The 11,407-nt window shown below is 30.4% G+C and overlaps 1 protein-coding gene and 1 long non-coding RNA gene across 10 annotated transcripts; one reads left to right on the forward strand and one right to left on the reverse strand.

Annotated features, from left to right (window-relative positions):
- Positions 1-2,497: 2,497 nt before the first annotated feature.
- LOC145047828 (uncharacterized) lies at positions 2,498-4,904 on the reverse strand. Of its 2 annotated transcripts, none has more exons than XR_013682470.1 (3): positions 4,793-4,904; positions 3,946-4,017; positions 2,498-2,909 (listed from the first exon to the last, which is right to left on the reverse strand). It is a non-coding gene; the product is annotated as an uncharacterized LOC145047828 (long non-coding RNA). The 2 variants fall into 2 exon arrangements; XR_013682471.1 differs by having other exon boundaries at positions 3,946-4,020; positions 4,793-4,884.
- A 687-nt stretch (positions 4,905-5,591) lies between these two features.
- LOC145047826 (uncharacterized) lies at positions 5,592-9,174 on the forward strand. Of its 8 annotated transcripts, XM_078996191.1 has the most exons (6): positions 5,592-6,789; positions 6,862-6,989; positions 7,111-7,213; positions 7,439-7,499; positions 7,645-8,187; positions 8,836-9,174. In XM_078996191.1, exons 1-4 carry the CDS (start codon positions 6,599-6,601, stop codon positions 7,497-7,499), a joined length of 483 nt encoding a protein of 160 aa, XP_078852317.1. In that variant the 5' UTR covers positions 5,592-6,598; the 3' UTR covers positions 7,645-8,187; positions 8,836-9,174. The 8 variants fall into 8 exon arrangements, 1 of the variants encoding a protein (XP_078852317.1); XR_013682466.1 differs by lacking the exon at positions 7,439-7,499 and having other exon boundaries at positions 6,862-7,066; positions 7,133-7,213; XR_013682464.1 differs by having other exon boundaries at positions 7,111-8,187; positions 8,836-8,941; positions 9,023-9,174.
- The last annotated feature ends 2,233 nt before the right edge of the window (positions 9,175-11,407 follow it).

The following is an 11,407-nucleotide window of genomic DNA, read 5'->3' on the forward strand; positions in this document are numbered from 1 at the left end:
TTGAGCACCAGATATTATACTGGTATATTCATGTCCTTGTTCAACCATACTTTATCTAAAAAGTCATTCTCAATCGAAAGGTTATGTGAATCACTTCCATTTTTTTTCATGCCAAATTTAGAGGTGTTCTTATCGAGTACACCAGATAAAAAACCTAAATAAACTATTCATAATAATCATGATATTGATAATATCATAATATTTGTTTCAAAAATACCCTGCTGTTCTTTCATAAGACCTGATGGACTTTTACTTCTATTCATTTGTGGGCTGCCATAATGAGCTGTTGGAATATTCATTTATGGGCTGCGGGATATAGTTTAGAAATGCTCTGACTTCCATGGCCCTAGGAAAAAGTGTCAACAACAACGAGCCATGCCCCATAAATTGGGCTGCCAGGTAATTCATGTGAGCTGAAATAATATTGGGCTGCCATAGTTGAATCTGGCAGCTTTCTGTACAGCTGTTTACGAGGCCAAAAACTGCAACAAAACCTGTCCTAATCAACTTATTTTTTGTGAGGTCGAATATCAACAAGTTGGGAAGACCTTTGTAATATTTCAGCTCAATCGGACAACATTTGTCCCTTCGTCTGATTGCTTATAGAAGATCGTGCAATGCTCCCAAAAATCTAAAAATTCATTTATATCACTTCACAGATTTTGTTATAGGACTTCAATCATGGTTCAACTAGATGATTTTTTAGTGCAAGGATATTGAGGACCAAATAATTAAATAAGGATACATACAAAATTTTGTTGTAAGAAACTGAATTGTTAAAATGACTATAGTGACTTGATGTCACAATAATGTGATTGAGTTTTTGAATATGACTCTGACGTTAAAACAAATTAGTTTCGAATATATGTCTAAGATGATTCTAACTCAAGGGCTCGGCTCTTTTTCAATTATTTATGATCGAAATAATCAAATTTATGGATGTAAGCGGGCAATATCATTTATTCGGCTTTGCTTTAAAAGGTACTTTATTATATATTTATATATTTATTTTTTTAGTCTAGACCCGTTAGTTATATCAATATTCTACTTTTTTATTTGGTTTTAGAGGTTAAGATAAGGCTGTGCGGATTGGACCGCAGTTTTGCTAGCTAGACCGCGTACACCGCCCCCTGGGTACGGTTTCATGCGGTTTTTGTCGCAGTGTGCCGAGTTTTGACCGCATCTCTTGATTGGCTGCTGCTTATTTGGGTCCTTGCGCTGGTAATTTCTTTATTTATTTTATTTTTCTTTATTTTTTAAATTCACCCTATATATACATACCATTACTTATAAAATTTTCACAATAATTTCCTATCTTTTTACTATCTCTTCCTCAATATGTTTTTTCAAAAATATCTTCTTTCAACTTATTTTGACGATGAGGAGGAAGCGAAAAAACGTTACGCAAACTTCTAGTTTTTTTTTTTCAAGATTTTAATCGTTTGGTGTGTTTTTTATTTTAGTTTATTTTTTTTATTTATTTATTTTTTTTTATAAATAAGTTGTGGTTTTTTTTTTTCAAGTTTTTAATTGTTTGGTGTTTTTTTTTAATAAGTTATAGGTTTTATGTTTCTAAATTGCTTTTCTAAATTTTTAGGGTATTTTTTAAGTTATGTATGGTATTTGTATTTTTGATTAATGAAATATTATCTTTTTAAAATTATGTTTTTTTATTAAAAAAGAAGTTTTATTAAATTAAAATAGTTACAAAAAAACAAAAAAAAGAAAATAAAAGTGTGACATCACTCCCTTGGTGTAGTAAAAAAAACCACAGTGGTAAAAAGTGACGTAACGCTTATATGAAGGTGAAGGGAGTCCGGTTTCGGTGACACCACTCCCTACAGCCTAATGACTAAGCATAACTAACTTGTCAAAAGTCTCCACGTTAACATCCGGTTGGCTTTCCTTAAAGTTATTTCTTACTTTTTAAACATCTAAAACAAAAGAATTTCATATATTAATTAACTAGGTGTGAAACCCGTGTATTATGCGGGTTGATTTTAAAAAATTAAATATGAAAGTAAAAACATTAATCATTTTAAAGCAAAAATTTCAAATAAATACAAATGAATAACAATTAATTAATTAATTCAATCTATATTAAAAAAATTATTGAAATATTGAAATAATTATGTTCAATAATTAAACAGGAAAACAACAACCCTTCTTAATTTCAATATGTGTCGAAAAAGATTTTATATATTCCAACAAAAAATTCATATCTACATATTTTGGAACATTTTTCATGTTTCAATATTCTTCAAGCGATTATCGTTGAAAGACTTTCAACTCACGACTTAAAACAAATTAAAAGCCAACAACCCATTTATATACATAATCAATATTCCAAGTTATCAAAATCATTCAAAGCTCCCATGGACGTAAATTTGTTGTTTATGTCTTACAACTCAAATGCTCACATATACTCTTGCTTCATATTCATTTCAAAACTCAAAATCTTGATCACCATCTCAATTCCATTCCAAACATAGCCAACTACAAAAAGGTAAGGGTATTTTTGTATTTTTCTTTTTTTTAAGAAAATAAGAGAATAAAAATGAATTCCTTCCATCCAACTTTATGAATGAAATCCATCAAACATACAACCTAAAGGATCCTAATGAAAATTAATTTTGTCCATTTGGATGCCATGGAAAAGAATCTCATATTCCAATTCCATCGGAATCCACAAAACAAACACTGCTTAAAAATGCATCATAGTACATATAATGAATGTTTTCGGGTTGTAAAGTTTTCAGACATTCCAGATGCTATCTTTCACCACTTGATATTAGTAATGTCACAACCAGATCATGAAACATGAGTTTGTGCACACATGTATTCTCCAATGTGCTTATGCCATCTGTAAGGCATCCTTCATCCTTCATCAGGTTATAAAGCTGGCAAATCTGAAACGATAGATAAAAGGACACGGGAAAAAAAGAAAAACATACCATGGAATTATTATCATTATAAAGTTTTTTGTTCGGTTTAAAGTGACACAAATGACCAAACTAAAGAATTTATAATTATTTTACGGGGTATGAACTAAACAATAACCATATTATTTAGTTAACCTTAAAGAAAATAATAATACTTTTGGTATGAGGAAAGCTTACTGAATAGTGACCAATCAACAACGTGTCTTAAATGATTCAAAATCAGGTTATAAACAATGTTTATAATCTAATTACCAACGTCTTAACAGGTAGGTTGAAGTCTACCATTAAAGATTATATTGAGCACGCTAGAAGTAATATAAAAATCATAAATATGAACATAATATTGGGAAGATGAGTTATATACCGTTAAAAATTCCTAACAAATGAGATCTTTTATAAATTCAGACCGACATATTTGAAATCATACTCTCTTGAAAAAAAAACTCAAACAAAATAAAACTTTACTTCATTTAAGTGTAATATACTTGTGTCAGTTTAGTTCACATATATGAATACATGAATTCCGTTGCCCAATACAAGAATTCTTACACCTTTTGATGAAAAAGGTAAAAAATGTCATTTTTACTAAAAATTTCAAAATATTAAACTTTCTAGGAAATTAGTGAGGTCAATACAAGAATTCTTATTGACATATTTGAAATCAAATTTTCTTGCAAAAATCTCAAATAAATGAAACTTCCCTCCTTCAAGTGTAGTAACTCATGTGAGTTCATAGATATGAGTAAATGAATTTAGAATGGGCAAGACATGTAATTTGTACAAAAAGGTCGAAAATGTAATTTTAACTAAAAAACTCAAAATTTCTTGTAAATGAGACTCCTCAATACAAGAATTCAGATTGCCCCATTATTAAATACACATTGGCATTACATTGAACATGTAGCGAGCATGATGAAAAGCATGAAATTACACAACATTTTCAAGTCAAAACTTGAAAAATGATGTTGTAAACATTAAAAAAAAAAAAAATGGAATTACTAACCTTGTGTAGTTGTTGCTAGAGTTGATGATGTTTTTGTAGATGAAACTCTCAAACTCAACCAAAGTAATCGACCTACTGAGATGAAAGAATGAAATAAATACGAATTCTTATATACACAATAAATTGGAATTAAAATCTGGAAAGGATTATGATACATGACGATTTGGAAAATTGAAGCGTCAACTGTCAGAACCCTCGACCTCGAGAGGAAAATACGATCACAATTTTGATCCAGAAGTGAACGTGAATAGGGAATTTGAAAATTGAAATAAGCCTTCATCATCTCCTTGATTCACGCAAACGGGTTGGAAATCATTCAAAATTACGGATATTTTGAGGATATGGATTTCAAATTAGCTTCCATTTAAGTTTAAAATCTTTTTTGCATGGATGATTTGTAAATTAATTTGAAAGATTCGTTCCATATTATTTGCCTACAAATCATAATAGTTTTTAAAAATTTAATTTAAAATCATATGAAATTAACCTAATCATTCCCAAAAATTAATCCTCATAGGAATCAATATTTTGACGTGATTTCCTTAATATGATGTGTGATTTTTGTAGGCCATGTGAGAAGAAAATCTAAATTATAAGAAAATGATATGTGATCAAATGCTTAAGAAGATGATGAGAAAATATTTTCATTTATTACAATAAATAAATAAATAAATATATATATATATATATATATATATATATATATATATATATATATATATATATATATATATATATATATTTTTTTTTTTTTCCTGTTTCTTGAAAATTAAGAGGTAAAATATCTTACGGTAATATCTTATAATCATACTCAGATCAGATGTGTATAAGATATACACGGTATTACCTTATCGAAGATGTTACCTAATCTTCTCTACACACAACACTTCACAAAACAATCGAAACCCTCTTCTTTCCGTCTCCTTACTAATCGTTTCAGAATCGATCGATACTCACCAAATCAAACCGAAGCTCTACCGTCTCTCTCTTGGCGTCGTTGCTGAATGTCTCAGCGCCTCCACCATCGCCACCGCCGCCACCTGACCTCGGATGGTATGCCACAAGAGAGGCAGATCTCTTCAGCGCCTTGTTGGCCTCACTTTTTCACCATGAGCGGCGGCGGCGTCACTAGGGTTTCGATTCCGCACAACGCTCGGATGGTAATTCAAGAAATCAAAAAGACCATAGGATCCAAGAACATCGATGGGTTCGTGTACACAACGTCAAAGACTGTGATATGGATCCTAAGGAAGCTAACAAGGTGAAAACAAATAGACCTCATAGTTGATCACGTTTAGATGAAGATTAACGTGGCACTTGTATGTATGCATTATTAATTATTATTATTTAATTCCTTGTGAGTGGGGTAGCCAACAAGGTGAGAAAGGATCAATTAGATAGTATCAGTAATCAGTTGTATTCCTCTCCCATTGTAATAGAGTATATATCAACTCTATTTTCTGAGTTATGATTATGAATTAAAAAGTTATTTCTCCCCAATGTCTCTCTACTCTTGGATCCTTCACACCATCTAATTCCATGGATTATTCTTCCATTAATTCACCTGGTTAAATAGCAGATTAGGGGCATATCATTACTCAAAACAGTATCTACAGATCCAAACAAGAAAAAGGTTGTGGTTGATTGGCCTACACCACATAATCTCAATCAGTTGAGAGTTTTTTTGGGTTTGACGGGGGTAATATCGTGATTTTTTAAAACTATGGCATTATTGATAAACCCTTCATTCAGTTATTAAAAAAAGATGGTTTCAGTTGAGATAAAATGCAGAGGGAGCTTTCAATGCACTAAAAGAAGCTATGGTTTATTCCAATTGACTACAACTCACCTTTCACAATCGAAACAGATGCTTCTAGAATTGGTATAAGTGTTGCATTAGTGCAAAAAGGCCACCCAATTGCATTCATTAGCATTTAGCAAGACTCATTCACCACAAAACCTTACCTTATCCACTTATGAGATGGAGTTGTTGGTGATTATCCATGTTGTTCAAAAGTGGAGCCAATATCTTTTGGATAGACACTTCATCATCGAAAGTCAAAACTGATCAAGAAAGCCTAAAACACATTTTAGAGAATTGCTTGTCTGCTCCCTTCTAACAAAAATGGCTATTGAAACTCCTAGGCTTTGATTATGAAATTCAATACAGAAAGGGATATGGTGTTACTAATCACCAAGAGAGGGATTCAAGGCTAATCGTTACAGTTGATTCTGGAAACGTAAACAATGGTGCACATGTGGCAAATTCTGTTTCCAATGGCAATGGTACATTGGCTGTATCTAATGGGAGCTACAGTGATAAGGTTGCACTTGCACCTGAATCATCTTCTACTTCAGATACTGTTGTGGTTTCCTCTAAGATCACTTGTGCTGTTGGTACTATACAATGTGAGATTGTAAAATGCAGTGGCTCTACTAAATCAAATTCCAGACTTCCAGCTGGAACTGGAATTAAGGTCAGTGTTGATTCCATTCCGGTCATTGTAGAAGCTGTAGATTCTGACAATGCAAGACAACTAAATTCTGATGTAGTTGAAGGAATTGAGATCTCTGAAGCCTCTTTCTTTATCGGCTGTCAGTCCCAATAAGGATAACCAGCCTCCTCAATTATTACATGAGCCTGTAAAAGTGAATGGGTCTGAGCATATGGAAATATCTATGGACAATACACATTGGATCCCTGAAGGTATCTGGTTGTGGTGAAAAGGGTGTAGAAAAGTCAAGGCATCAGGCTGTTATTTTCCCTAATCATCTCCAAGTCCCTGAAAATTATAAAAGTCAGTTGACATTTGGAGGTTTCGACGAGGGTGTAGAAAAGTCGAGGTATCAGGCTGTTATTTTCATGATTTTATTTTATTTTATTTTATTTTTTTAAATTTTGAGTTTGAAGTGCAGGACTTTTGCATCGGCTGGACCAGTTGGGATGGCTAGGGGTTTCTTTCTCTGTTTGTCTTGGCACATACACACAAACCACTACTACTCACCCTTTCTTTCTCTGTCTAGGGCTATGAATATCCACAAAAGTGAGGAACAAATCCAGGATTTGTTGATTTCATTTTGCATTTTTGAACTATTAGCATCATTTTATTAGTAATCCCAGGTAGCTTCATAGATTTTGATATTTGCTTATCTTTTTTATTATAGGTTACATGATAATTTTTTACAGGTTACCATCAAACCCAAGTAGCTTCCAGTCATTTTGTAAATCAAGTTATTCATCTCTAATCGGATATCTAAGAACTCGGAAGTAAGATTTTACTCTTTTGATATTGTTCAATCTTCAAAATTTAAGTTTTGTTCTTACATTTTTTAGTAGTTGAGGTAATTGGTTTAACCATTTTTCCAAGATTTTCTTATCTGCTTTGATACATTAGGTGTGCACGTCAAATGTTCGATGAAATGTCTGTTGGGTTCAGACATCTATTATCTTTATTTTTCTGAGTCTTAAACTTACTTGAGTTTTTTTTATTAGTTCTAATTCACCTATGGTCAATGGTGCATGTATTGCAACAACTATTCAACACCAGGAATAGGTAGCAGTTTACTGATAATTTTAAGTTTATAAATTTGCGTTTGTGGAATTTATTTAATAGATGCCTCTATTTATTCTCCAAAAATACATCCCTTAATTTTGAATTTCTGATGACTGATGGTTGTGTATAATACTCTAATGGCAAGAAACCGTATCAATGTGATTTCAAATTGTTGGTTGGCTGCTATAAGCGTTCTATTCTCAGCAAGAAATTTACAGATAAGTGAAGCAATATAGATGCTCATTAATGATACAAACATCTCTTAATGTGTACCCCTCTAATGCTTATTAATGATACAAACATCCATTCAGATAAGTGAAGCAATACAGATGCAAAATAAAGTTCAAAGAAGGATACATGAACAACTTGAGGTACAAGTGATAATTCAAAAAATATAGAAATGTTTATGGTTCCATTGTACAGAGACACTTACAGCTTCGAATATAAGCACAAGGGAAACACTTACAATTAGTTGTTGAAAAAGCACAAGAGACCGTTGGAAGCCAAAACTTAGGCACAGTTGGACTAGAGTTTACAACAGTTCAAAAATAAGAGTTGGTTTCAAAAGTATCCACTCAGAGCAGAGATGTTTGGTCACCCAATCAGTGGCCTTGAATCCGCCCCACTGGTTGGTCTACAAGGTGTTGGTAAAACATCTCTTAGTGTAGAATTAGCTTGGTACCTCAAGGTATACTTCTCTTCTATATATTCTATCAAAATAAATTTTCTTACTTAGTTTTCCATCTGAATGAAACACCATTTTCGAGCCAGATTAAGATTTCTTAGAAACCCATGATCCAAATCTCTTCAATTATATTCCAGATCTTATAACTCTTATATTTTTCTTATTCTTTACATTAAAACAAGTATCGTATATATAGAAAAATCCCGCCAAGATTGATCCATATTGGTTGTGATACCTGTTCAGTTGGCAAGGATGCAAAGTGTAACCTTTACCCTACAAAACTTGGAAGACATGATCTATTGATCTTTGTATGCCAACTTTTTTCCAAATCTCAATAACAACGGTTATAAATGATGAAGTTTTTCCAAACATTGGATGGTCTTTTTGAAGTAGAATACACATGCACGTCCTTTTTAACAAATATTTTTCTAAATGTGTGTTCAGAAGCAAATGAAAAGAATGAAACAAGTCAAATTTGTCCTCTTTCTTGCATAGTTTTTAGTATTTGTATTTTTTTAGAGTTTAATGGATTTTTCTTATTTAATTTGGGATTGTTTTTAGTTGAGTCAAAACACAAACACACTTTCTAAAAAGAGAAAGGCGTTCTCACATGCCACTTTTTGTTCTATTTTTGTTAATTTCCTATTGTAGGGACATTATTTGGTCTCAAGAAGCACCAATAGAGTGCAAAAGAGGGATGAGGCAGTGACATCAATTGAAATCGAAGCAGTGGGTCGGCTAATATAGATTTGTCATGGTATTTGATTTTAATTTATAATTGATCGTAGAGGGGAATTTCAAATCTAAGTTTTTTTTTTTACCATTTTGCCCCCGATAGAAAATTAATAATTAGAAAAGATGAAGATGATTACAAAAGAGCATCAATTTGGACAATGTATACGATGGAGCAGTTGTTGATATTATAGCTAAGATTACAAGACAAATGCTAATTTTGGGTGACATACATGAGAATGGAGGAATTTTGTTAGATATTATCTGCAATAATTTGATTCACTTTATTGAAATATGCTAAAATCATGTAATTCTTTTTTATGTCAAAGTATATTATTCTTTATTTGTTTCTAATATAGGCGATATTGGAGTGAGGAAAATAAATAAATATTGTGCGTGTTTGTATTTTATTGATTGTCATCTTTCTATACCATTAGATTATAACCATTCAGTCGTATTACTAATAATGTGTTTAAGAAATATATTATTTTTCATGGACCATACAAAATGGGAAATTCGATATAGGATTGATTAAATGGGTAAATTCGAGATATTTTCAATGGTTTTGTTATCAATTACATTCATTTCTTAAAATAAATAAAAGTTCAACAAATAATAAGTAACTAGGTGTGAGATCCATGTATTACATGAGTTTATTTAAAAAAATTAAATTTAAAATTTTAACAATTTGAAAATTTTGAATTAATAAGAAAAATGAGAAATTTTTTGAATTATTAAAATTAATGAGTCTTTAATGTATTGAATACATTATATATATATATATATATATATATATATATATATATATATATATATATATATATATACCCTTTCTAATAAATACCTTACATATATATTATCTTATATATTAAATGTGGAATTTTAATTTAATAAAATGAAAAATACAATAAAATGACAAGTGGAAAATAGAAAATTTAAAAATTCTAAAAAATGTCATGTGTCCAAATGAATGAGAAGAAGACATGTGGCAAAAAACCTTTATTTATTATAGTAGATGTTGAATTAAATGTGTTAAGTTATTTATATCTTATAAATTTTTTTCTTAGAATGATTATACATGATATATGATTGGTGTCATTTGACATCATATATTAATTTAAGTAACTATTAGTAGATCATAAAAGTATATCATTCGTCTCATTAGGTGGTGTATACGAGATGATAAATAAATAATTTATTTACATAACAATTCTTAAAGACTCAAATCAAAAGCCTTACAACATAGGGTTTGAGCAAAATAAATTACAAGTTCAGTTTCAATTAACTAATCTCACTCAAAATCTTTTACAACAAGATTCATATTCCGCTGCATTGCACGGTTACAAGCAAAAGAATGAAACTTACAAACCCAAGCGACAACAGACTTGCAAGTCGATGAATTGGTTATAAGTCTGAATACGACATGTTTCGACAGGAGCTGTTCATCGAAAGAAAGTTATGAGTCAAAAATAACCTTTTCACTGTCGCCTATTTGCACATGCATGCATCTACTAGAAACTTACTTTCAAACATGACATGGATTAATTGGTTATGATGTTCAATTCAAACAAACAATTAATATCCAAAATACCATACAATTATTACATACATTTACAATATATTTAAATGGTGAATGGTATTTATAATGCACTTTGTGTTCTTTGGAATCAAATATGTTATCATGAAATCTAAATGATCTATTTTCGACACAATAGATCCAATATATGAAAATATTTTTCCAACATGCAAAAAAAAAAAGACGAAATTATTAGTGAAGCCTGACGAACAATTTAACGACAGTGAAGTGTACATCAAATATGGTGTACAAAGAAATGTTGCACGATTAATAATGTACAATCAATCATGCGTTCATTACATTTGTAAACAATCCAAAATTTTCATTTTTAATTATTATTGATTTCCTTTATATGCTAGCATGTCAATTATTGATAATTGTTTAGATGTAATAAATTATTTACACAAAATAACTAATCGCCTATAGAAACTAATTTTTGAAAGTAATTATCCGCACCCGTCACTTGGCGCGGGTAAACGGCTAGTGTGTGTGTATATATATATATATATATATATATATATATATATATATATATCCTTATTCTAATAAAAAAATAGTTTTAATCTCCTTTTGATATGTGTCATCATATTAGGCCTCTTAATTAATACAAATTTTATTCTTTTTTTGCCATGTGTCACCCTATTAAACTTCTTAATTAATGCATGCCACTTGTCAACCTATTAGTTATCTATTTCAAATTTTAAAATTTTCATTTTAATTACAATAAACTAATAGCAATGGAATAAAAATTAAAATAAAATTAATACAAATTATAAGGTAATATAATTTCACATATTTATTTATATTAACGATTATAATTGATTAATAATTTTGTGTTCTAACTATTAAAGTTTAATTAATTTTGTAACCGTGGTTTCACGGGTTATAAACTAGTATTCTAATAAAAGAATAGTT

Source organism: Lactuca saligna, chromosome 5, assembly GCF_052625555.1.
Source record: "Lactuca saligna cultivar CGN05327 chromosome 5, ASM5262555v1, whole genome shotgun sequence".
Lineage (NCBI taxonomy): Eukaryota > Viridiplantae > Streptophyta > Magnoliopsida > Asterales > Asteraceae > Lactuca > Lactuca saligna.

Excerpts from the sequence above, each read along its gene's own strand:
- LOC145047826 (XM_078996191.1), top strand. The coding sequence starts at position 6,599 with ATGGGTCTGAGCATATGGAAATATCTATGGACAATACACATTGGATCC. Across the intron at positions 6,990-7,110 it reads GGCTATGAATATCCACAAAA|GTTACATGATAATTTTTTAC; the intron begins GTGAGGAACAAA and ends TTTTTATTATAG. Across the intron at positions 7,214-7,438 it reads GGATATCTAAGAACTCGGAA|TTCTAATTCACCTATGGTCA; the intron begins GTAAGATTTTAC and ends TTTTTTTATTAG.